At 40.2% G+C, this 25,700-nt stretch overlaps 1 protein-coding gene across 12 annotated transcripts in view; it reads right to left on the bottom strand.

The window, feature by feature from the left end:
• WDR19 (WD repeat domain 19) overlaps positions 1-25,700 on the bottom strand; it is an 85,778-nt gene that overhangs the window by 6,631 nt on the left and 53,447 nt on the right. For 8 of the 12 annotated variants that reach the window (XM_089911792.1, XM_022565812.2, XM_022565861.2 and 5 more), the window contains 16 exons: positions 25,551-25,608; positions 23,453-23,593; positions 23,290-23,372; positions 22,729-22,812; positions 21,348-21,494; positions 20,891-21,015; positions 18,489-18,601; positions 16,881-16,949; positions 12,631-12,708; positions 10,419-10,515; positions 9,622-9,746; positions 6,863-6,944; positions 4,942-5,092; positions 3,185-3,308; positions 2,345-2,421; positions 1,898-2,022 (listed from right to left, as the gene is read on the bottom strand). In XM_089911792.1, the coding sequence (XP_089767918.1) occupies positions 1,911-2,022; positions 2,345-2,421; positions 3,185-3,308; positions 4,942-5,092; positions 6,863-6,944; positions 9,622-9,746; positions 10,419-10,515; positions 12,631-12,708; positions 16,881-16,949; positions 18,489-18,601; positions 20,891-21,015; positions 21,348-21,494; positions 22,729-22,812; positions 23,290-23,372; positions 23,453-23,593; positions 25,551-25,608 (1,666 nt within the window). In that variant the 3' untranslated portion in view covers positions 1,898-1,910. Of the gene's footprint in view, positions 1-1,897; positions 2,023-2,344; positions 2,422-3,184; positions 3,309-4,941; positions 5,093-6,857; positions 6,945-9,621; positions 9,747-10,418; positions 10,516-12,630; positions 12,709-14,980; positions 15,299-16,880; positions 16,950-18,488; positions 18,602-20,890; positions 21,016-21,347; positions 21,495-22,728; positions 22,813-23,289; positions 23,373-23,452; positions 23,594-25,550; positions 25,609-25,700 lie in introns of those variants that run through there. The other 4 variants (XM_089911795.1, XR_016393260.1, XR_004022274.2 and 1 more) reach the window with 4 other exon arrangements.

Here is a 25,700-nt window from a genome sequence, read left to right as displayed (position 1 = left end):
AAGTAATAATAAAATGAAACATTGATAAATTATAATTCATCGGAATAAAAATCTGCTCATCAAAAGACCATTAAGATATATGTATAACTGATTCACTTTGCTGTACACCTGAAACGAACACAACATTGTATTGATAGATCAACTATATTCCAAAAAAACAAGACCATTAAGAAAAAGAAGTGGGAAGCCACAGAGTGGGAGAAAATATCGGCAAAATAAATCTGACTAAGATTTAGATCTAGAATATACAAATAACCTTTATAACAATAATAATAAGACAATACCCAGTAATAATAGGAAAGGAACAGTCTTTTCAACAAATGGTGCTGAGACACCTGGTCATCCACACACACAAGGAAATTGGGTCCCTACCTCACATCATACACAAAAATTAAATGGATCAAAGACATTAAGTATAAGAGCAGCAACTATAGAACTCTTAGAATGAAACCTAAGTGTCAATCTTTGTGACGCTGGGTTAAGCAGTGGTTTCTTAGACATGACACCAAGAACACAAGCGGGCAAAGGAAAAAAAATAAATTGGACTTCATCAAAATAATAAAAACTTTTGTACATCAAAGGATGCTATGAAGAAAGTAAAAAAATACTTCCATAGAATAGGATATTTGAACGTCATGTATCTGATAGAGGACTTGTACCTAGAATATATTAAGGATTCTTACAACTCGATAAAAAGACAAAATACCCAGTTAAAAAAATGGGTAAAGGACTTGAAGACAGTTCTATAAAGAAGATATACAAATGGCCGACAAGCACGTGAAAAGATGCTCAACATCGTTACCATTAGGGAAACGCACATCAAAACCACAATGCGATACTACTTCACACCTACTAGGATGGTTATAATCAAGCATGCAGACAACAGCAAGTGTTGCTGAGGATATGGGAAAACTAGAACCCTTGGGTGCTGCTGGCAGGAATGTGAGAGACTGCAGGTGCTACAGAAAGCAGTTCGGAGTCCAAGGAACAGCCAAGAGGCCAGTGGGGCTGCAGCATAGGGAGCAGAGGAGGAGGCTGGGGCAGTTCATGTCGAGTCTTTTAGGCTCTTTATTTTTGCAGGTGCAATAAAAAGTCCCCCTGAGGAAGGGAACCAGATACACTGGAGGGGGACTGAGAGGACTTGCCCATGGACTGGGGGATTGTTGGTGTCCACGTTTCCATCCTGATCAGCTGGTAGGATGGAGCTGCTGTTTACTGATGGAGTGAAGATTGCAAGAACAGGTTTCGTGTGAAAACCTAGGTTCCGTTTTAACTATGTTTAGTGCTGTGTCAGGGACTAATCTTACTTTTTCCTTTTAATTAAAGAATCTTAAAATTAAAGAGTTTTTGGCAGGGGCTTTTGGCTTTCCACCTGGAGACTACGTTTCCCTGCCTCCCCTTGCAGTATGTGTGGCCCTATGAGTAAACTGTTGCCAATGGAGTGAGAGTGGAAGGGGTATTGTGCTGCTTCCATGCAACAAAAATGACACTTGGAAAGAAAAAGAAATGGGGATTTTTCAAGCCTCTGGAAGCAAAAATTTTTACAATATGTTCTCCTGAATTATAGAACTCAAAAACCCCACTGTTAATAGCTAGCTACAGTTTTAATGGACTGGTTAAAAAGAAGCCCATGTGATTTGATAATATACGTTTTGGTTGGAATCCATGATGCTGCTTGGCCAAATAACCTTTGTCACCATGGAGACTGTACAACCTGCGTTCTAGCTTTTTTTTTAAAGTACATCAAAGGTTTGTTTCAAATCTGACAAGTTTTGTTTGTTCAAATCTGACAAGTTACATGATACACAAAAAGGAGACAATGGCAAAACACACTGTAAAGCTGTGTCCACCCCGTGGATCTCGTGCCCTGGGAAGGTAAGTGGATGGTCTGACTTACCTGCACATGCCACTCACTGCTCCACTTCTGTCCGCAGGTACTGGGTACAGTCTGAGATTTTTTTCAGCTGAGCAAAGTTTAATCTTTCTGAACACATAGGACATGTGCTTTCAGTGTTTAACATGCTGTTTGGAGAGGGAAAGACAGAGTAGATTAAATATTCCTTTACTTTTGGGTTATTGTGATGTGAAAACCAACTGTTCCTTTCTACTTCTTAGTACATGTTCATCATGAGACCTAAGAATTAGGAATATTCAGTCTCATGCAAAATCCCCTTTAAGGAAAATGTTCTCAAAGATCACAGAAGGTTCTTCCAAGAAGACAATTTGAGTCTTTAGAGATTTTTAAGAACATGAACAAATAAAGAGACCTCAGTATAAAAGTGGTTGAATGAAAGGCGTATTATTCGATAAATCTGTATGGCTGAGTGAAATGATGCGCACTTACATCTTGAATTCTGAATACAGCGCAGGGAAGTCGCAATGTGGACACACCGTCCAATCATCCTTTAACATATGTCGACCCTGGAAACAGTACGTTGAAGAATAAAATTCATCTTTATTTTTAAAACTCCCCCCATTATTCAATTATAATACATGGTTACAGTTAAAAGCCAGACAGACCTCTAAATTATGAAATTATTGATATTTCACATTGGTGGGTAATTAGAAATGGCATCAGAAGGACTAAAGTCCAATTTATCAGATTCACGTATAAAGAGAATAATCTTCAATATTGTGACACTACCTAGATTTATTTTCCTTTAAAATAAAGCTTACGTTAGCCTAGTGATGAACAAATAATCTGATATTTAAAAATTTTCTAATAATAGGTCTTAATATTAAAGTGTACAATAAAAGCCATCACTTATTAAGCGCTACAGCATGCCGGGAATTGTACTAAGGCTTTAAACATGTCCTCTCGGCAACCTGCAGTTTACCTCAATAGGCAGGTACCGTTAACTGATGGACCTAGCAAGGTAAAAGCAAATCGCACCAGGTTATGCAACCAGTAAGTGGCAGAAAGATGATCTAAGCCTAGGACCATCTGATCCCCAAGTGTGTGCTCTCCTGCCCCACAGTGCCTTCCTGATACTCACTTAGGTTATTATGTGCCTTGAATATAACTTTCAACTTTGCTGACCATGAAATTGTATGCTAAGATGTTGCAGGAAATTTGAGGGATAAGATTATTTCAGAAGTGAAGAAAGTACTGACACACAACAAGTATTCAAATGGGCTGTAGATATATATGCAAAGAAAGGGAAATGATGATAAAGAAACTTACTGTTGCAATGCAATATGGGATGTTATTTTTACATCCAGGACAGAGGAGTTCACACTCTGGGAGAAGAAATTCGCAGAATGGACATGGGGTTGTGGCCTCTTCTGTCTCGGATGTATCGGGTCTCCTGTGAGGAAAAATCACATAAAATGCACCTACTTCTTCATAGTCAGACTCTGAAACTAGAGATACACGCTCCAGCCCACGGAGGAGGGAGAGGAATGAGGACTGCTCAGGCTAGCGCTCCATGGCCACCTCTGGGAGCTCGAGTTCACAGCACATTATGTGGGAGAACACACGGGTGGGTCTGGCTGTCTCGTGTCTTCCTTCGCACTGCAGCAGTGAGCTTGCCGCCTCTCTGTCTTCCCCTCTGTGTACTGAAGTCGTAAAGGCTGTCCAGGGCTGTGCGGCACAAGTTTCTGTGACGGCGGCACTGTTCTGACTGCGCTCTCCAGTGCGGCAGCCATGAGCCACGTGGAGCCCAGAGCACTTGGATAGTGTGAGGAGCTAAGTTTTACATTTTATTCACTTTTAATTAATTTAAATTTAAATAGCCACATGCAGCCAGCAGATACCGTATTAGACCTCATAGCTAAGAGTACTCTTGCGCGGGGAGAGAATAACCAGTGCCTCTTCAAGCTGGCACCTAGACTGGTGTGGCACGAAACTGGGGGATAATTGTGCTCTAGCTTTTTCTTCCCACCTCACTCTTCCTGATGGCAGGTATGTTGGGTCAGACTGATGTGGTCTGAAGCTACTTAGGCTTATCAGCTTTGAAAAAAAAAAGGGAGTGTTCCGTGTAGCCCCTATCCAGGTTAGAGTTCTCTGCCATGAGCCCAGCTAACAATAAGTAGTATTTGCTTCCCTTTGCCATTACTGGTGTAGCCATCTCCCTTGGCTGAGATGAGAGAGTTCTGGGTCAAGATTCAGGTATACCTGAGTTCCCTGGTCAAAATGGGACTAACAGGTACCCCAGATGTCATCGCTATGAACAAGTGGTAGTACAGAACTACTACAGGATTGCAGGTAATTTTTCCTTTTGTAAAGATGAGTGCTACTTTCTCCTAGTTTTCCTGTTGAAAACTAGGCTTTCTGAAGTGAGGATATGCCTTATGTGCCTTTGGAGCTACACAGGATTTTGAAATGAAGTCTCTTGGCAATAGGCGGTATAATTACCAAGTTTCTTACACTGAGAAATATCCACTCTTTGTCTGTGGCAGACACGCTGTTTGCTGCCTCCCTAATAGCCGTCTTTTCCTTCTTCCTTGCCAAGAGAACTTGGTTTTTACTCAGCAGTATGCTTTTCAGCTAGAGGTATCCACGCGGCTGAGTAGTGAGATGTAAATGCAAGTCCTGGGGGTGGCGTCCTTCCTAACTAAAAAGGCAAAAGACCTTTTCATCTTTTAATTTCCCTCCTTCTTTCTGCGTTGAATGGGGTACATGATGTTACCCCACCATGACAACCACCACTGTGCAGCCATGAGGAGGAAACCTGTGTGCTCTGGATGGTAAAGCCAAAAGGCAGAGGGATCGGTCCTTGGTGACATCGGGACACGGCACCACCAGCCCTGGGCTACGATGCCTTGTGCGTGAGTCACATAAATCAGATAAAGCCATCGTTGGGTTTCCAGGTGCTGGTAGCTGAGTACAATCCTAATTGCTACCCCCAATCTGTGTTCTTGTTGAGCCCACATAATAGCAGCTACGTTCTGAAAGATACGCTTGTGAAATGCGATTAGATGGTAGAAACAGCCGCCTACCTGACCATTGCCTCGATCTTCTTTTTGTATTTGACATCTATCTTGTTGCGGTACTCGGGCCTCATCAACATGGCTGCAAAGCTGAAGGCAGAGTTCTTCAGGCCGGCCCTGTGACACTCGATCACGGTAGACGTCAGGATCGGCACGATGTCTGCAACGCAAACGGAGGAGCAGAAAGAGCACGTTGCCTCTACTGGCGTGATGCCAGGATTGCACCTCTCTAAATTTGCTTTTTCTGACAAAGAACCAGAAGTGGACTGTTTAACGAGGAAAGGGCACGGCAGTGGAGTCAGGTAACTGCACACCACAATGTCTTTCCCCTGATTATACTGTGTTTTGCCTGTAACACCAGGACCCACACTCCCTCGAGGTAAACCTTTTGCGTGCGTCCTTCCCCGCCTCTGAGAGAGTTTTGCAGTTGACAGGACTGCTGATGAATGGGTGGGGAGATTAACAATTTCATGCACTAACCTCTCTGCGTGCACCTGTTTCTTCAGGACAGATACCTAAAAGTCAAATTACTGGCTCAAAGAACGTGACTTTAAAGAACAAATACTCCTAGCACAAATTGCCAAACCGCTTTCTAGAAAGGCCACAACAATGTCCATTCCATCCCGCCAGCAGTCATGAGAATGCCTGTCCTATCACACCCGTTGCCAGCATGGTGTACAATTATTTTAGTCTTTTTTATGTAACAAAAAAGAACACATTTAGAGAACAGGGGTTGGTGAATTATGACCTGTGAGCTAAATCTGGCCCTCTGTTTCTGTATGGCCCATTTGCTAAGAAAGACTTTTACATTTTTAAACGACTGGAAAAAAAATCAAAAGGAGAAGAATATTTTGCGACACGTGAAAGGTTTATGAGGTTCAAATTTTAGTGTCCAAAAGAATAAAGTTCTGCTGTAACACAGCCATGCTCATCCATTTATGTATGGGTCACGCCGAAACGGCAGAGTTGAATAGTTGCAACAGAGACCACGTGGCCCACAAAAGCCGCAAACATTCAACATCTGACCCTTTACAGCAAACGTTTGTTGACCCCGTCATGGAATGTGCAAAATCTAATCACTGAAAAATGTTATAATGACAAGTCTTTTAGAATACTGGGACCTTTTTCAGAGGCAATGGTCTACAGTGGTTGAGAACACAGAGTCAGAGTTGCTGGCTGACAGTATGGTCTTGGGCGAGTGTTACCTCACTTCTTTTGCCCCAGTTTGCTTATCTGTAAAATAGGGAAAATAACAATAGGCCACTTGTGTGCAATCTTGAGACTGTATTCCTTAGAAGGATCTGCCTGAAACTGGGATCTGGGAACTTGGATTTTGGGAGAGTTCCTGCCATTTCCAGAACTGAGAAGAGTGGCTGCCTGTGCCTGACCTTTTTGTACAAATAGGGTTTATGCGGAACACCTGCTTTCTGGGAGTCTGAAAATTTGGTACATGCTAAGCACGGGGTGCTGACGTGGCCAGCTCCCCAAGACCACCCCCAGGTACCGAGTCTCTCACAAGCACCCTGGTAGACACCACCTTCCACGTGCTGCCTGGAGGTGCTGAGTGTGTCCAGTGCGACTTTACTGGGGCGAGAGTGGTGGCAGGGGGGCTGTGGACGCTCGCCCCTGACCTCCGGCCCCCCACCCCCTGCACCTTTCCCCTCTGCCGATTTTGCTTTGTATCCTTTCCCTGTAATAAATCTTAGCTTTAGCACTACTATATGTTGAGTTATGTGAATCCCCCTCGTGAATTTTCACACCTGGGGGTGGTCTTGGGGACGGACGCCGGTTACACCACTTCATGGGGTTGCTGTGAGGATTAAATGAGTTACTACGTGTAGAGAAGAGCGGCTGGCAGAGTCCGTGAGGATGATCTTGGCGTGCTACAGTCGGGCAGACATGGGGACAACAGGCTCCTCTCAGTACTCACGTGACGGAAATTTGCTGATGTTGTTGGCCACCCGGATAAGCATACGTGCCCCTTTCATGTGATCTCCATTTTTAACGTGAATCTGAAATAAATGATAAATTTTACTCTTCTTAGAGACTTTGATTAACCCTAATCCATGTTTCATTCACCCAAATAAACAACTCCTTGATTGTGACCCTGAACGGGTGGTCACGGGCTCCTTGCAGCCTTACTTTAATGCCACTTGGGGTTTCTCTCTTACTTATCCTCCTTCCAGCAGCTGCTACCTGGCCCCCTGGCCTCACTGGCCTCACCCCTACTCTACACTCAGCTTTTTACTTTGCCTGAGACCACTCAACATGAGTTCAAATCCTTGGTCCATCTCTTACTGGCCATTAAGGGGGGGACTAACAAGTTGTTGTGAGACCTGAAAGCTGAGTTATGAGTTAGGCAGGAGAAAGGATGAGTTGTTATAGGAAGAGGGCGCTGCCTGTGTAAGGGAAGGGGCAACGATGGTTGGAGGGGCCTGAGCTTAGGTAAGTACAAGTGGGATCTGTGATGAAAGGAGGGGGTCCACTTAGGATGACATGAGGCTGGGGAGTCGGCAGGGCCAGACCACAATGTCACTGCTGTCGTCCAGTGAGAGGAGGCGGTCCACAGAGGGCAGGCAGTGGGAATGGAGAGAAGTAGACAGACGAGGAGTCAGAACTGATGATATCTGGTGAGAAGGTGAAGGGTGAGTACGGAATAACTCCCAGGCATAACATCCATCCGGTCTAAGCACGTGGATGATGGTACAATTTACTGAGCACTGCAATGTAATTCATAAATATTAACTGAATCTAAAGTCACCCTCCACTGACTCCCTGGGCCTCAGACTACCCGGCTCAGCCACCCATGTGCAAAGGCCCCAGGCTGTCCTTCAGCCAAAGTCCCTGTCTCAGCTCTGGGGAGGAAGCATCCACCAAAGCCAAGTCTCCATTTCCCCTGAAATGTGGCTGACTTTCTCCAGTCCTTTGTGTCAAAGAGGGCTGTGACATTTTTACATCAATTCTTATTTGATAAGGTCTAATAGTTTCCCTTTTGATACCACAAGCAGTTAAAAATCTTGAAAATATCTGGTGCTTGAGTAAGAGACTAGAGCAGAGGGGAAGTCACACGGGTGCTCTTCAGTGGAAGGGGAAGAGGATGTCTGGTCCAGTGGAAGTGATGGGCCAGCTCTTGGGGCCGGAGGAAAAGAAAAAGACTCGAGAACCATCCCTATGGCTTTTAGTGGAAGAAAGCCCTGGTCCTGGAGGGCTTCTTACAGCAATCCTTATTTTTGTTCCATCTTCCACTAACTTGTTTCTATCCTCCCTTCCACCCCTAAAGGCTGGATTCTGTGCCCCAGCACATTGGCACCAGCACTGATGTATGAAGCTGAGAAAGTCCTCCCTCCCCCTTTCTATTCCTTTCTGTACGAGAGAAGGGACCCCATGTGGCTCCGAAGGGAAATGTACTCCTGGTGGTGCAAGTTGGAATTCTAAGTTTTCTCTTACAATCAGGACTATAGACCTATGGGGCCTAAAATGGTAGCCACTAGTCACATGTGGCTAGTTAAATAAAAATTAAGATTATATAAAATTTAAAGTTCAGTTGATCAGTTGCACTATCTGTATTTCAAGTGCTCCACAGCCAGGCTAGCGGATACAGAACACTTCTAGCACTGCAGAAAGTTCTATTGGGCGGTGCTGTTATGGACCATAATAAGGATCTAAGCCATTCATAACGTGATTGCTGTAACCTAGAAAGCTTCAAAATTGTGTAAGCTCTTGTGGTCTGGCCTGAAAACCGACTTAGCATTAATATGGAAAGATGTACTTTGACATAAATGAAAATTTGGAAAAGTATGTAAGTTGGCATCTACCTGTATTTTTACAAAGATATGTGTCTGTATATAACTGTGTGTGTGTGTGTGTATATATATATATATACACACACATATAACATTTATGTAAATTATAAATAGAAGTATTTCAGGTTTGCATATTCTATTTTGCTTTTATTGAAAATCACTGATTAAAAAATATCAGTGATTTTTATGGACATAAATATATTCCTAATGTAAAAAAAAAGGGTGCACACATGTATTTTAGAAATATGGAGGATATATACAACACAGTGTTAACAATTGTTATATCTGGTGATGGATTTAAAGGGGGCAAGTTATTTTTTTCATTATACTTTTCTATATTCTCTAAATTTTCTCATTGAATATCTATTTTATATTCAGATGAAAATTAAATAGTATTAAAACACAGTGGAATTACATAAAACCCACTATCCTACAATAAATAAACTTAGGAAGCTCTGGTTAAACAAAAATGTTTTCCGTAAATCTTTTTTTGACCAAGTAATACATTTATATGCTTCAAAATCAAAACAGTATAAAAAGATATACTATATGGAGAAACCTGTTCTCCCTCTTCTCCCCTGACTGGGTTTGGTGCCACGCCTCCTCTGCCCCACGCCTTGATCCCTTTAGGAAACTATGTTTCCTAGACTTTTTTTAAAAGTATATTTCTAATTTTATTTGCAATGAAAACATATATATATATTTCTGCCTTTGGGTACACAAAAGGCAGCATATTGTATAATTATTCTGTATCTTGCTTTTTCGGTTAACGCTACAGAGATCTAGGAAATGGCTCTAGTCCAATGGAGAGGTGCCCAGAACGAAAGACCTTCAGGTGATTAGCGCACCTGGCAGACTGTGTCCCAAGTCACTCAAAGGGCCTCACCTTCACTAGTATGTAACTGTGCAGAATCATGAGGTTGGTGGCCATTTCAGAGGGAATTTTGATCTTCTGAGATTTAAGTTCTGCATACATGCTGAAGAGAACGTCATGTGCATTCCGATAGTTTCCTTGAAAAGAGGTGGTAAGATGACATTACTGCAAAGGATGAGATCTGAGGACTTTCTATGGGCCACCATTTTACAGGTGGATTTTGTTAATCATCTTATTAAGTTACTAAGTAATAAAGAATGACATTTAATTCCATATTTTCCAAAATTGTATTCCATATTTATGAACAACTAAAAGAATCAGCTTGCAAAAATTAGTGAAGATGTCAGACTAATTCTGACTTGTTCAATGAGTATTTACAGAGCATAGACATGAACAGACCCATTCTAGAGATTCTATAAACAGTCCCTGCGTGTTATAAAGAACTAGGTCAATAAGAATACCACATCGTCTTCCACCTTGTAATGTTTTATATTGTTAAGGCCAAACACCTGGGATGGAAAGAAAGTGTAGTGAAAGTGCAGGGGGGGTCTGTGGGCTGGAGAGGTCAGAGAAGCCGTCGTCCAGGAGACAGAACTGTGAGGAGGAGAGGAACTAGCACCGAACATGAGAAGGCTTCACTGGGGCTGTTCTGTGATGGTGAATGATTTTACTTCCCTGAAGCCCAGAAATGGTCATCCGCCTAGCCTTTTGGGCTCAAAGCAATCCTAGATTGGAAATGGACAGAGAAGGGACTGGAGCTGGCTTCTACTACTTGTTTGGGGAGAAAAGCATGCCTACTGGGGACCTACCTGCAGACTGCTCTTCCCTGGCAATGATGATGGCAGTCCGGGCGGCTTCTCGGTACTGCTTCAGGGCCATGTACAAGCGGAACAGGTACTTGGCATCCTGACATACAAGCCGTTAGAGAAACATCACTTTCTGCATTTGCTAAAGGGAGAAACATCTAAAATTTTGCATTTCTGTTAGAATCACGTTCACTCTCCAGTAACTGAGGGTTGAAATTTTTTTTTTTTTAAAGAAGGTGTTGGGGGTAGGAGTTTATTAATTAATTAATTAATTTTTGCTGTGTTGCGTCTTCGTTTCTGTGCGAGGGCTTTCTCCAGTTGTGGCAAGCGGGGGCCACTCTTCATCGCGGTGTGCAGGCCTCTCACTATTGCGGCCTCTCTTGTTGTGGAGCACAGGCTCCAGACGCGCAGGCTCAGTAGTTGTGGCTCACGGGCCTAATTGCTCCGCGGCATGTGGGATCCTCCCAGACCAGGGCTCGAACCCGTGTCCCCTGCATTAGCAGGCAGATTCTCAACCACTGTGCCACCAGGGAAGCCCAAAATTGTTTTTTTTTTTTAAAGCCAACAAATAAAGAATTATTTATCGGGCTTCCCTGGTGGCACAGTGGTTGGGGGTCCGCCTCCCGATGCAGGGGGCGCAGGTTCATGCCCCGGTCCAGGAGGATCCCACATGCTGCGGAGCGGCTGGGCCCGTTGGCCATGGCCGCTGAGCCTGCGCGTCCGTCCGGACCCTGTGCTCCGCAATGGGAGAGGCCGCAGTGGTGGGAGGCCCGCGTACCGCAAAAAAACAAACAAAAAAAGAATTATTTATCAAGTATTTATTCAGGGTTTAATATGTGCCAGGTAAGTATTCTAAGTATCCTTAGAAGTAATAACTCGGTTAAATCCTCATACCCTCCCTGGGAGGAAGGTGCGATTTTGTACTAATTTCACTGATGAGAAACTGAAACATAACAGCACCTCTCCAGAGCCAGGATCTGAAGCACAGTGGTCTGGCTTCAGAGTCTGCCTGCTAACCCTAGTCCATAGAGTTCTCTCTCATGTGCTTCACACGGAAAGGTGCTCTTATACAATGTAGCAACTTCGCAAGATTTCAAAAATTTTTACACCTATATAAATTTCTCTGGCCTATAAAATTTTCTTTGGCCCATTTTCCATTTCTATGTTAACTCTAAACAACTTCACATACTTGATGCTGGTGTGCTGATTATTAGAATAAGTGGACATAAGGTGAGGTGATTCGGCACAGTTTAAGGGCCTGTGCCCTTTGGCAGATTAACTTAGCCTCCCTGGGTCTCAGTGTCTTTATCTGTAAAATACAGAAAACGGACTCAGGGATCAGGATGGCTACAATCCTCTCCAGCTATGACATTCCAGCACCTTGTATCCAAATCACTTACAACTGACCCTTGAACAATGCTGGGGTTAGGGGACACCGACCTCCACGCAGTTGAAAATCAGTGTTTAATTTATAGTCACCCTTCTGTATCTGCAGTTCCTCTGTATCCTCGGATTCAATCAACCTGAGATTGGGTAGTACTATAGTATTCACTATTGAAAAAAATCTGTGTATAAGCGGACCTGTGCAGTTCACACCCGTGTCGTTCAAGGGTCAACTGTACTCGAGTTTCCTTCACAAGCAGATCCCCTTAAAACACCAAAGCAAAAGTGAAAAAAAGGCTCTAGGGGCATTCTGAAAAAGGTCTGTCGTCCTTAGGACTGAGAGAAGACCAACTTCTGCACAAAATCCAAGAGTCACCTATTTCGAAAACGTGTTCTTAATGATTTATTTCTATTTTATATTTTCAGTGAGTTACTTTTACAGTAAATAGGATTTTTATCAAGTCCCCAAATTTCTGAAATATGAACAAAGTACACTGATTTTTAGGGATTAGTGCTAACTCATGGTTTTAGTAATCATTTTTATAGTTCCTAGAATAAATAAAACTCTATAACATTTGAGAAAAATTGTGGGTGGTGAGGATTGTTACCCAGAAGGGCGTGGCTATTTCACAGGGGGCAATGCCAATTTCAAAGAGTGAATGTACACAATATCTAAAATGCAGGGTCTGTCTAGATGACCTAAAGCTGCACCCAGAAAGAAAATTTTTTACATCTATGATGCAAAAGCCATAATAGATAAAAACAGGGCAGAATAAAGTAAAACCATAACTAAGATACTTGAGAATCTCAGTGGCGAAAACACTTTTAGTACCTTAGGCATGCCATCACTCTCCCCCATAAGGTGGTCTATCAGTTGACTGGTCAGCAGTTCATCTTTGGCCTGACCAACCTGTTTAGGAAGAGAAAGAAACAATATAAGTCCAGCATCTTAAACTTAGGAAGGGGTGGTCATGGACGGCGGGGTGGCGGGGGGAGGACAAATAATCTACTGAGGAGATGAAATTTAAAAATTGTGTAAAAATACCTATAATCAAGTGCCTGAAACATGATGTAAGCTCAGGGTATGTCTTCATTCATTTGTAGAGTTTCCATTAATAAAAACCATCCTTAGAAGCTATAGCTTTTCTAAGTTGCCGTATCAAAATACTGTGGTATTTTTTTTACACACAGAGAGAATGTACTTCTTGGATGTTTCAATAAAAACTTTCTTAAGTGACTGTGACATGGAGAGAATGCCATCTTGAGCACAGGAACTGGGCCTTATACAACAATATACCTCCAAGTGCCTCATCTCCAGCAGCTCCCTGAGAAAAGGCACCTGCATATGGCTACATGTAATTTAAAGTAGAAATAAAAGTACGGCCAGAGGGTCCCAGAAGAGGGCAGGCAGCTGGAAATGTGGGGTGGAGTTCTGGAGAGGACTTTGGCCTGGAAATCTGGATTTGAGAGTCATCTCCATAAAGCTCAGACTTAAATCACTGCCGTGTTGATCAGGAAAATTATTTATCAAATTGGAGGACGGAAATGTATTAGATTTAGATAGTAGGAATAGTTACTGACAAGACTAGGAGGCTTAAGAGTCTTGTGTCTATAAAGAAGAGGTGAGCCAAGAACCCAACTGGAGCTCAGCCAAGGAGAAGGAACATTGAACAGCGCAGTCACATTAGCGATACAGTGAGAAAAGCTACCAGAAAAGAAAGGAAACTCATTAGGGACAGATCAACATGTTGGCCTAGCTTGCCACCCCTCCGGGAAAGTGTAAGGAAAAGTTCGGAATTTCATTGTGCAGGAGAGGAAGGATGAGATCAGCTGACTTGAGCACAGAAGAGGTCGCCGTGAACCTGTGGGGGACAGAGGCTCTCAGGCTGCAGAATTTCTGCACGCTCCACTGACTGTGGTTGTCACCGGTGTAGGAAAGCTAAGCTTTGACCAATCTGTTGCCTCTGCTCTCGCCACTGCTCTAAGGAAGGAAGAGAAGGTAGAGCTCATCACCTCGATGGCTTTTGTGCGTGGCTTTGGGTGAATAAGCCCGTACGGAGAAATGGTTAAAGCAAGGGCTTCGGGGTCAGCCTGCCTGAGGTCAAAAGATAACCTGTGTGATCTAGAGCAGGTCACTCTTGGGACCTCAAAGAGGATAAAAACAATACCTAACTCACAGAATTGTTGTAAGCATTAAATAAGTTAATACACATAAAGGGCTTGGACTGGTGCCAAACAGGCAGTGTTGCCAGCTAAAGCAAACAAAAAATATAAGATGCCCAGTTAAGTTTGAATTTCAGGGACTTGATCACACCCAAGACATTAGGATAGATGGAAAGGGGAGCCAGCAGGGAACAGATGTGGCCACTCAGAATTAAAGTTAAAAGAAGGGTGGAGACAGAATGCTGAGGACACTTCCACTGATGGGCAGAGGAGCCAGAGAAGGAGGCTGCGAAGGGACATCTGAGGAGTACCTGGAGAGCAGAGAAGCAGTGTTCTAAGGGAGTAAGAAGTTCGAGAAAGATGCGCTGTAATAGCGTAAAATGCTGCCATAACATGGGGTAGGGTGCAGGCTGAGAAGGGACGTCCGTATTTAGCAAGGATGAGATCAGTGGGGACCTTTTAGAGAAGGTTTACAGAGGGGTGAAGGCAGAAGCTGACTGCAAGGTGAGCAGGCCCCCCACAAAGCTAACCGTCGGATGCTGTACAGACCCATCTTTCCCATCCCTATCGTGGGTTCTCTCAGGTGATGATTCCCAACTAGGGGTCTATTACTGCCCCCCTTCTCCAACACACACACCAAGAAGGTATTTCAGAACTCTGAGGTGTAGAGGATGGGCGTGGGGGTGAGTGAAGCATGAACATTTTAAAGATGTTCTCAAATGATTAAGGGCTATGCCTTCTGGTTGAGAATCAGCAGGTACCAGTGCACAGGTTGTGAGAAAATGCATGTTACAAGTAAAGGTGACTTATTTTTTTCAGGGGAGGTGTCTCAAGGTGGAAAGAAGATAAAGGGATAAAGGAATGGGAAGGAAACTAATATCACCTGCATAGTAGTTTCAATAAATATTGAGTGTCCACAATGTGCTAAACACTCTATAAAGAGATGGGCCTTTGACCTTGAGGAACTACTAATCTGAAGGGGGTTAACTTTAGCAGTAAGTAAGGTTCAGAGTACTTACAGGATTCCAAGGAGGGTGAAATTTCATCCAGAGGACAGTTCAGGAAAACTTTACAGGGAGTGGCGTGTGAAGTGGGTCCTGCATGTTGGGTAGGAGGCAGGGGTGCAGGAGGGAGGGCGTCCTAGGTGTGGGTAACAGCAAGAGCGAAGGAGCAATATCAAGAAATTATTGTTGGGGGGCTTCCCCGGTGGCGCAGTGGTTGAGAGTCTGCCTGCCGATGCAGGGGACACGGGTTCGTGCCCCGGTCCAGGAAGATCTCACATGCCACGGAGCAGCTGGGCCCGTGAGCCATGGCTGCTGAGCCTGTGCGTCCGGAGCCTGTGCTCCGCAACGGGAGAGGCCACAACAGTGAGAGGCCCGCGTACCGCAAAAAAAAAAAAAAAAAAAAAAAAAAAAAGAAGAAATTATTGTTGGAGAAACTGGAATCCCAATACATTGTTGCTGGGAATTTAAAGTGGTGTAGCTGCTTTGGGAAACAGTTTGGCAGTTACTCAAAATGTTAAACATAGACTTAACATGTGGCCTAGCAGTTCTGCTCCTAGGTATATACCCAAGAGAAATGAAAACACATGTCCACACAAAAACTTGTACACAAATGTTCACAGCAGCATTATTCATAATAGCCCCAAAGTGGAAACAACCCAAATGTGTATCAACTGATGAATGGATAAATGCAGCGTGTACACATTCAATTAAATATTATTAGGCTTTAAGAGGAATAAAGTACTGATACATGTTACAACAATGCATCTATCTGATGAAACGACTTGTATCCAGAATATATAATACAGTCCTACAAATCAGTAAGAATGAGATGATACAATTAAAAATTAGGAAAAAGATTTGAACAGAACTTATAAAAGAGGATATTTGAATGGCTAATGAACACATGAAAAAATGCTCACTTTCATTATTCTTTTGAAAAATGAACTAAAACCATACGAGATACCACTGCACATCTATCATAGTTACAATGAAATAGACTGTTAAGTGCTGGTGAAGATGGGAAGCAACTACATTCTTTTACATTGTTGGTAGAGTGAAACTGGTACAACTACTTTGAAAAAAATGTTTGGCAGTACCTACTATTGCTGAAGATATATATGCTCTGTGACCTAATAATTCTATTCATGGATATATACCCAATAAAACTGAGGGCTTATTTATGTACACAAAAAGACATGAACAGCATTATGGCAACTTTATTCATAATATGCCCAAACTGAGACAACCTAAATGTCCATTAACAGAATAATGAGTAAAGAAATTGTGACAGTCATATGGTGGAATACTACACAGCAATGAATAAGAATGAACTATTGCTACACATGATAACACAGATGCTTTCGCAGACTTAATGTTGACTGAAAGAAATTGGACACAAAAGAGAATATGTGTATGATTTCATTTACATGAAATCCATAAACATGAAAACCAATCTATAAGAATAGAAGTCAGAATTGTGGTTACCCCTGGTGGGGAACACTGGGAGGCAGCAGTGGGCCTTCTGGGCCCAGCTTGATCTGGATGGGGGTTACAAAGGTGTACACAGATTTTATTTGAAAAAACTAATTGAGTTGCATATTTAAGATTCGTGTATTTTACTGTATGCAAGTTACACCTAAAAGAAAATGCAAAGGTTCTTATCTTTTAGAGATAGATTTTGTATCCACAAACGAAATGATATGTCTGTGATTTGCTTTAAAATAATATAGGGAAAGAGGGTGGAGGTATGAATAAAATATGACTGGCCATGTGCGGACAGCTGTTGAAATCAGATGATGGGTATCTGGGGGGTTGTTATGCTGTTTGGTCTACTTTTGTAAATGTTTGGAAATTTCCTCAAAAAGTTAAAAAAATAATTAGCATTCATGAAAGTTTCATTCCAGAGTTAACTTACAGTTTCAATTGCCATTTCTATTGCTGCATTGTCTTCTGAGCTTGGACATTTCAGCAAGTGTTTAAGTGCCTGAAATGAGAATTGAATAGAAATTAAAAATTTTCAGACTGCTTTCACATTGGGAAAAACAAAGTTTTCACACAAACAAAGTAATCACAGTTTGTGAAAGTATCTTCATCTTAACCAGGAGCTTGCACAGTGCTGAGTCTTAAAATATATACTTAAAAGGCTGAGTGTAGTTTAAAAAGTGGAAGGATCCAGTTGACCCTTTGAAGAATCTAATTCTGATTTCAAATGAAATCAGAATGAAAAATGTGCCCTCTTTAGGTAGGAAGAGTTAATTATTTTCATTCATTTATTCACTCAACAAATATTTACTGACAACTTGCTGCTCTGTATATGAGACTGTGCTAGATGCTATGGAAAATACCAGGCCGTCTCTTTGTATCATGTACAATCTAATTGGAGAGATCTATGTGATGTGATGAAAATATAATTATTATAATCAAATATTTTAAGCCATAGTTGTCTAACTCCTGAACACCACACCACCACACCTATGAAGACGTTTAAAGTTATAAAAGTTTCAGAGACAAATGGGCAGTATTGCCAGTTGGCTTTATAGGTGGTCTGAAGAAGAAAAGATGATTAGACATGAGGATGATCTTGAAGATAACACAGAGGAAAAGGACTTGAAGATGAACAGGTCTGTGGAAGGTGGGGAAGAGGGCAAAGAGGAACCCAGGTGGAGAACAGGGACGGGAGAAGGCTAGCGGAAGCGTAGGATTCTTCAATGGAAAAAGCTAGATGCCAGATTGGGAAGTTCAGGCTGGTTGGTCAATTGTGGAAATTCTCTTGAGTGCCAGCTAAGGAGTTTAGACTCAGTAACTAAGAGGCCAGAACAGCAAATTGATGGCCTGAATTCATACACAGACATGTTTCTTTGGCCAGCGAGATGTTATACAAATATCTGGGTCTATATTTTAATATTGACCCAGACTTGTGTTTCTTGTGAAAAAATCCTATGATCTGAGCTAGTAGGCCCAAACTCCTGAATGGCAACACTTTTTTGGAGGTGAGAAACAGCTGTTCCTTTCAGACAAAACGCGTCCCATCCAGCAGTCCCTACCCGGTCACTCAGTGAACGCACAGCCTGACCCTGCAGCTTCACTTGTTTACGTCCCTTGCTTGAACACCGTAACCCCTGCTTTAGGGGCTCTTTGTCAGTCGAAGTTAGTGCCATTTGGGGAACAAAATGAAGGATGAGTTATAGACAGAGAAGCTAAAAACGAGGAAAATAGGAAACCATTGCCATAATCTAAAGTGAGGTGACCCAGGTTTGGATTATATGGATGGTAGTTAGAACGAAAAAGAGAGAGCTGTGAGAGAGGTTACGAAGGCAGAATGTGACTGGATGTGGGAGAGAGGGGAAGAGTTTAAGGCTGACTCTGAGATTTCAAATCTGGGTGTCTGGGAGCGTAATATATTTTAAAATATTACTTAAAATAATATCGTTATTTTAATGATTATCATTATTTTAATACCATTATTTATTTTATCTGATCATTCCTACAGAGTCCAAAGTATGTTTTCTTGGCAAATACTCACTCGTGAATACTGGCCACACAGCAAGAAGAATTTTCCAGCCTGAAAATGTCTTTTTTCTCCTTCGAAATATAAGGCAATGCTTTGATAGTCCTCATTAGTAGTGTCTTCAGAACCTACAACAGAAATTCATTGAGTAAAATATCTGAGCAAAACTTGTTTACCTCTTATTGCTAATCTAAAAATAGGATCTAAAAAGAGGTGATCTAAAAAGAGGTGATGAAAACCTTTTAACAGCAAATATTATTATCAGTGTCTTTTTCATCACAAAACACATTCACCATAATAACCCCACATATCAATTATGTTCCATCTTCTTTTTGCTCTAAATAACAATCAGGAGAGGAAGTTATGACGCTTTGTGAGAAGCTGGGTTACGGTTTGACATTACCCTTAGTGACTTTTACCTTTCTTTAAGAGTCTCAATCTTATTTCCTAAAACAAGGAACAATCCAGGATTTCCCTAGGGTTTCAGAACAATCAGGAGCAAAGTTAACCATAATGCAAATGTAATCCATCTCCTTTCTCCAGTGCCCAGTTTAAACAATAGTCTGTATGTATTTGTCAGACAAGGGAGATGATACTCAAATGGACAACAGATGCTATTTAAAGATAATTACTGTTTTTCCTTTTTAAAAAAAATATTTATTTAATTAATTAATTTTTATTTGGCTGCACTGGATCTTAGTTGTGGGATGCGGGCTCTAGCGCCTTGACCAGAGATCAAACCCGGGCCCCCTGCATTGGGTGCGTGGGGTCTTAACCACCAGGGAAGTCCCTTTTCTGTTTTTCTTTTACAGGCTTAAACATATTAAGCACAGAAGACCCCAAAGCTGCTGGAATTCCAATTCATTGTTTATGTTTACGCATGAGAGTTGGAGGCCCAGTAGGGCACCAAAGTATAAGAACAGCTCTGTGTCTCCAGACCAAGGCAGATATGGAGTTTATAAAAGAAGGGAGTAAAGAAAGGTGAAGAAAAGTGTGTTATGTTTTGGGAGTGGGAGGGCATATGTGTGTATATGTGTGTGTGCATGATTTAGGATAAGCCACATCCTTCTGAAATTAGAAAAACCTAAATGCTTTCGTGCAATGATGATTTGCAATTGTTAGGACAGAAATGTCATCTGTCATGTTAAACATTAATATTGGTAATGTTGCTTTTATTTGTATTTCCTTTTTTTCTTTAGCTCTTTATTTTCTCCAATTACCTGAATGACTTCCTAAGACATTAGAAGATGCTTTTACCTATTACTTCCCTTGAAGACTGAAACAAAAATTTTCTCATGAATCCCACCAACAATTCTTACAGTCATTTTGTGAATTGTAAAAAAACGAAATAACATAACAGGACAAATATTATAATTCCACTTATAAAAGGTGCCACGAGTAGTCAAAATCATAGCGACAGAAAGTAGAACAGTGGTTATGAGGCTGGGAGGTGAGGGGAATGGGAGCTCTTGTTTAATGGGTATATAGTTTTAGTTTAGGATGATGACAAAGTTCTGGAGACGGATGTGGTGATAGTTGCACAACAATGCGAATGTACTTAATGCAACCAAACTGTTCACTTAAAAATGGTTAAAATGGTAAATTTACATTATGTATATTTTACAATAAAAAAGGAAAAAAAGAAGAAAAATCACACCACAAATAATGTTATACATGGCCCATGAAGTGAAAAATCTGAAAATTGTTTCAGTAATTTCTAAGAATAATTACAAACGTGGGAAGAAAACGTATAAGCCAGTATTCTCAGAATATAAAATTTTCTTTTGTACTTTCAAAATCTTTAAAAACCACATCACATATTCTCTTTTTTTTGCGGTACGTGGGCCTCTCACTGTTGTGGCCTCTCCCGTTGCGGAGCACAGGCTCTGGACGCGCAGGCTCAGCGGCCATGGCTCACAGGCCTAGCTGCTCCGCGGCATGTGGGATCCTCCTAGAACGGGGCACAAACCCGTGTCCCCTGCATCGGCAGGCGGACTCTCAACCACTGCGCCACCAGGGAAGCCCCCATATATTCTTAATTTATAACTCAATTAAAAAAATTTATGAAAACATTTACTTTTTCAAAAATCATTCTTCATTTCCTATTACCTTCGTCTTGGAACCTTGCTTTACCAGGTTCCTTGAGCAGTAGCAGGATTTGGGGAACCTGGCCTCTCGCAGAAGTCACCCAAAACACCTTAATTTTTGAAAATGGTCTTATAATATCGTCTCATCTTTAAGGTATAGTAGGGATCTTGAAATCTAACAAGTTACATATAGCTGGTGTGTGTGTCTGTGTATAAATGGTGTGTGTGCATGTCCTTGTGAATATAAAAATCTGATCATTAGACCATAAGAGTCAAAGCGTTCCTTTGATAAAGTCTTTAAGAGAAATTAGGGAATAAAACGATATTTACCGATAATGTCCGCATAGATTTCCATTTTGTTGTGCTGCTGAGCCAGTGTGAAAGCTTCATTATTACATTTGGACATAACAAGAAACTGGATGGCAGACCCGTAGTCACCTAGCTGTAGAAAAAACCTGAAGCAAAGTACTTTAATGAACTTGACTCATTTAAAAGAAGTTTGTCATTTACAAAATAAGATCTTTTTCAACCTGGAGAAACAATTTAAAAGTAAAAATGTATTCGGTAAACTGCAGTTCTATACCATATGTTTATATTTGGAAAACATACTCTCATACGTTGACCACAACAAACAGCCTTTGAATTTAAACACTTAGATATAATTTTTAAACCCCCCCCCAAAACAGAATAAGTATTCCATTTGAATCGATTTTTTGATAAGAGGAAGCGGGGGCTCTCTTTTAAGGTTCGTTTTTGGAAGTCCAAAAATATTAATGCGTTACGTTACCGGGCTACCATCTTGGCTCCATCCAGGGACTGGGTTTCTCTGACAATACTGACAGCCTTTTCTGGATTGTTGAGGTGGTCCAGGTAGATGCGGATCACGCTGTTCCACTGTTTTGCGTTCTCATAAGCCACAACAGCTTCTTTGTATCTATAAGAGATACTTATTTCAGACAAACTTTCTTAACACTGTCACATTTGGGGAAAAAAATGTCAGTAAATGTTTGGGACACTTTTTTATTGATGGTGGTTGCTTATTTTTCTTGAACTTCTTCATTTTTTATCAGAAAGAATACCAGGAACAATTTCACTAAAATATGTTCTTTTCAGAGGTTTGATAAACTAACAGTAAAATACCAATTTTACTGTTTTCTCATCTGAACCATATATATACAATTTTTACATTTTATTGTTTTTGTTAGAGTGGAAAGATTATAATAGTAATATAGGCTTATTTTAGAAAACAGAAAATAAGGCATTTTTCACAATTAGAGACATAGCTTAACAGTGATACATAAAATCATTGTGTGTTGACCTCTAGACAGAGCTCAAGACTTCTGTTCAGTCCCCATGAGCTCTCTAGCTCTTTCCGTTTTAACAAGACACTTAATGTATATCTCTTTCTTAAGGTTACTTTTCTAAAAGTCGAAGGAAGTAACCTTTCAAAATCTCTTAATACATATTGCTAAATAACTTTCTAAAGACTTTAGAAATTTACAGTCTCATCAGTCATGTAAAACAAGTGCTTTTTGACAATATGGTTATTAGTTTAAAATAAATCTTTTCCCAATAAGTTAAAATGATATACTGTTTGCTTTAATTTAATTACTGTTAGTGAGATAGAACTTTTTCACGTTTGCATAAAATATAATTTCATAACTGTATTTCTTCCTTGTCTTTAGCCCATTTCCTCCTAGTGCCTTTGAGTTTCTTGTATTAAAGTTCCAGGAAATATTTGTATATTTAGGATACCAACTATCCATTGCTATATTTTAATACTGTTTTGTGGCTTAAACAGTGCAGCCATAGGCATGAACTTCATGTTTCTTCCCTTTTCTTTTCCTCTGCATCTGTAAGTTATCGTCCTTAATAAAATGACTATTGCCTAACTTCATTTTCATGCCATATTATGTCAAAATTTCAACTTCTAATATTTAACCCTCAAGTAAAAATGAGATTTTAGTCCATATATGAATACATAAAGGACTGACTGAGGTATATAAAAGTGTGGGAAAAATTTAATAGCCTGGCACTTCAAGCCAGGTGAGGAGTAAAGATATCTTCTGTCTTTCTGTGCTCTGCCTTTCTTAGAGGGTTGCAAATATCAATAGTTAATTTATAAAACATTCTTTTAAATTTGTATAAAATTGAGAAATTGTACAAACCTTCCATCTGCTTCTTTAGCTTTGGCATACTGCAAATGAATCTTTGGAGAAGAAACATGAGGCAGAAGTTCACCAACTTTTGCCCTAGAAAGGTAGGTTTAGGAGAATAATATCAGCACTACATTTGCTCTAAAAGTAGCTTCCTACAATCAGATATTCATTTTTAGGATTCAAAAAACAGTTATCATGATCTTTAAAAAATCTTGGCCTCCTACAGGTAAAAGATTTAATTGCTCTTTTTCTGGCCCGCAACCCCACTAGCCCACCCTCTGTGGGAAAATGAAGGTTAGTTCATTAACTCTTTGGGGACAACAGGGCTTTTTTATTCTAGCAATTTATCTATCAGGTATTTCCCCATATTAAACCAAGAAAATGTGCTCTTCTTTGAAAAAGGAACTATTAATGTAAACTCATCTAAAAAGAAAAAGAGGAGATGGAAGGAAGGCCCAGATAGAGGCAACAGTTGTACAGCTGGGAGGAGCAGCAAGAAAACCAGTGGGGAGATGGTCAACACACATTCATCTCCACACCTGCTCAGAACAAATTTTAGCAAATTCTTACCAGTTCTTACAGCGGATGTAAACAGATGCTGCTTTGTCATAGTAGAGACCTTTTTCATAGAGTTGAGCTGCTTCTGAAAATTGCTAAAATAATATGAGATTATCAAAATACTAAATTTATTATGTATGAGACCACATGAATATTTATTCACAGAAAAGTCTACCTTCATATTCTCCAATATGGCTCCACAGTCTCTTTTAAGGACCCTGCTGGGGTGCTTGAGGGCTAGGCTAACCCCTCGGCGGATGTCTCCCATTCTTATGGACATCTGGGCCACGCCAGCCAGACATACCTCATCATGTTCCTGAAATTAGAAGGCAAATAACTAATGAATCAGACCCTAACTTAAAATGATGTATTCTAGCCAAACAATTTAAATCTAAAATGAGCCCAAAGGTTATGGTTTACTTTCATTAATCTTTTTCTGGCAAATCTCAAGATTTTGAAATAACATTGAGTCTTTTTAAAAAAAATCATCCGTTGTAAAGTTATATTTTTTTCTTTAGAAGTCTAGATCTTTTGTGCTCAAGACCAAATTTTTACTGCCCCTCTGTCGTAATACCTTGCATTTCTTTGTATGTCTTCTTGGTATAAAATTTTACGTGAGAGGAAATATACTGGGCACATAGCATAAATGCTATGTATGAATAACATTAAGAGAGAAAATATTTATCAAACTGAAAATTTCTCTACTAGGCCTGATGAAACATAAAACCTTTATTTATTTATTTTGTGACAGAGGAACTGAATTTTATATTTTATTTAATTTTAAATAACTTAAATGGCCACATGTGACTAGTGGTGACTGTCTTTAATAACACAATTAAGGACGAACTTAAATAGATGCAGCCAAACAAAGAAAATGTCAAAACCCCAAGAGATAAATGAACAAAGGATATAATCAGGCAATTCATAAAAAAACATACAATTGGCCAATAAATAAATAAAACATGCTTGACTTCACTAATAATCAAACACACACAAAGTAAAATGAAATACCTTCTTTTTTTTGGTTGATCAAATTGGTAGAGATTGGTAATGTTGAGAATGTGAGGGAAACAGACACTTTCCTACACAACTAACAGCTGGATGAATTACTACAAGTTCTTTTGGAGAGCAATCTAGCAGTACAAAAAATTAAAAGCACACATTTTATGACCTAGAATCCCACCTGTAAGAATATATCCTGCAGAAATACCATTTTAAGTAGCTAAAGATATATATACTAGGTAGAATATTCACTGTGGTGTTTTTGATAGAAACAAAACCCCAAACAACTACAATATAATCAGTAAGGGAGTGGATGAAAAAAACATGGTACATCCAAACAACGAAATTTTAGAAGCTCTTAAAAAATTAAAACATTCACAATGTACTGATTTGGAAAGACCACAAAGCAAAATGCTGCTTTTCACAGAATGGATTCTCAGTTGATCTTTGCTGAATGAACGGAAGTGAATGATTTCATTTTTAGTAAAAATCCCTATTATATACATATCTGTATGCTTAGCAGAGATTCTGGATGGAAATATATAAAATCATGAACAGTGGTTACCATTAAGGAGTGTGGATGGAGGAGAGAACGCTGGACTCTCACTTTGCAGGTTAACATACTTTGGTGATTTTTCAAATTGACTATACTGAAATTGTATTACTTTTGTAATAAAATGCTAGATATAATATAGAAAAGAAAAAGATTTTCAATCTTGACATCACCTAACTTAAAAACATCCATTTTTATCGCAAAATTTAGCTTCTGGAGCTAAAATTCTGGGATCATCTGGGATGGGAGAATGGACTGGAATGGTGGGGGTAAAGTACATGCTTACCAGGTTCATCACAAAAGATACAGCATAAGGAATAAAATGGCAGAACAAACTTTTATGGACTGGGAATTCACTTTCAAAGTGGTTACTGAAACTTTTTAAGAGTAAAAGGAACAGCTTTATGAAAATCAATAGCTAGCCTGTAACTGGGAAGAGATAAAAATCATACTCCCAACCTTAATATGAAGCTAATAATTAGGGTGTATGGAAAACACAGCTTTTTCAGACTGATAAAAATATTGTCAACTTCAGTTTTTAAGAGTTCAGTGTTTTAAAATGATTTAACCATATCCTTGCAAAGCTGTTAATAAACTGAAAAAAGGCTCACCTGCTATATAGGGAATAAATACAATGCAAATAAGATTATTTTTTAAAGGAAACTAACAACAAACCCAAAGATAATTATGCATATCTTATCTTTATTCAAGGTTTTACCTTATTATCACCTGTTATTCCTTTCTCATAATGAGCCAAAGCATTTACATAATCACCCCTGAAAAAAAAATGTGAATTTTAATACACATTTAAGTATCTTATTTACATATACAAGATTTAAAAGATCATCTGTCACTGAATTGCTTAAGC

The sequence above is a fragment of the Delphinapterus leucas genome, chromosome 5 (genome assembly GCF_059928025.1).
Source record: "Delphinapterus leucas isolate spDelLeu-1000000601 "Yukka" chromosome 5, BTC_Dleu_Yukka2, whole genome shotgun sequence".
Taxonomy (NCBI): domain Eukaryota; kingdom Metazoa; phylum Chordata; class Mammalia; order Artiodactyla; family Monodontidae; genus Delphinapterus; species Delphinapterus leucas.
The sequence above is the reverse complement of the archived record's forward strand: the minus strand, read 5'-3'. Positions and strand labels throughout refer to the sequence as shown.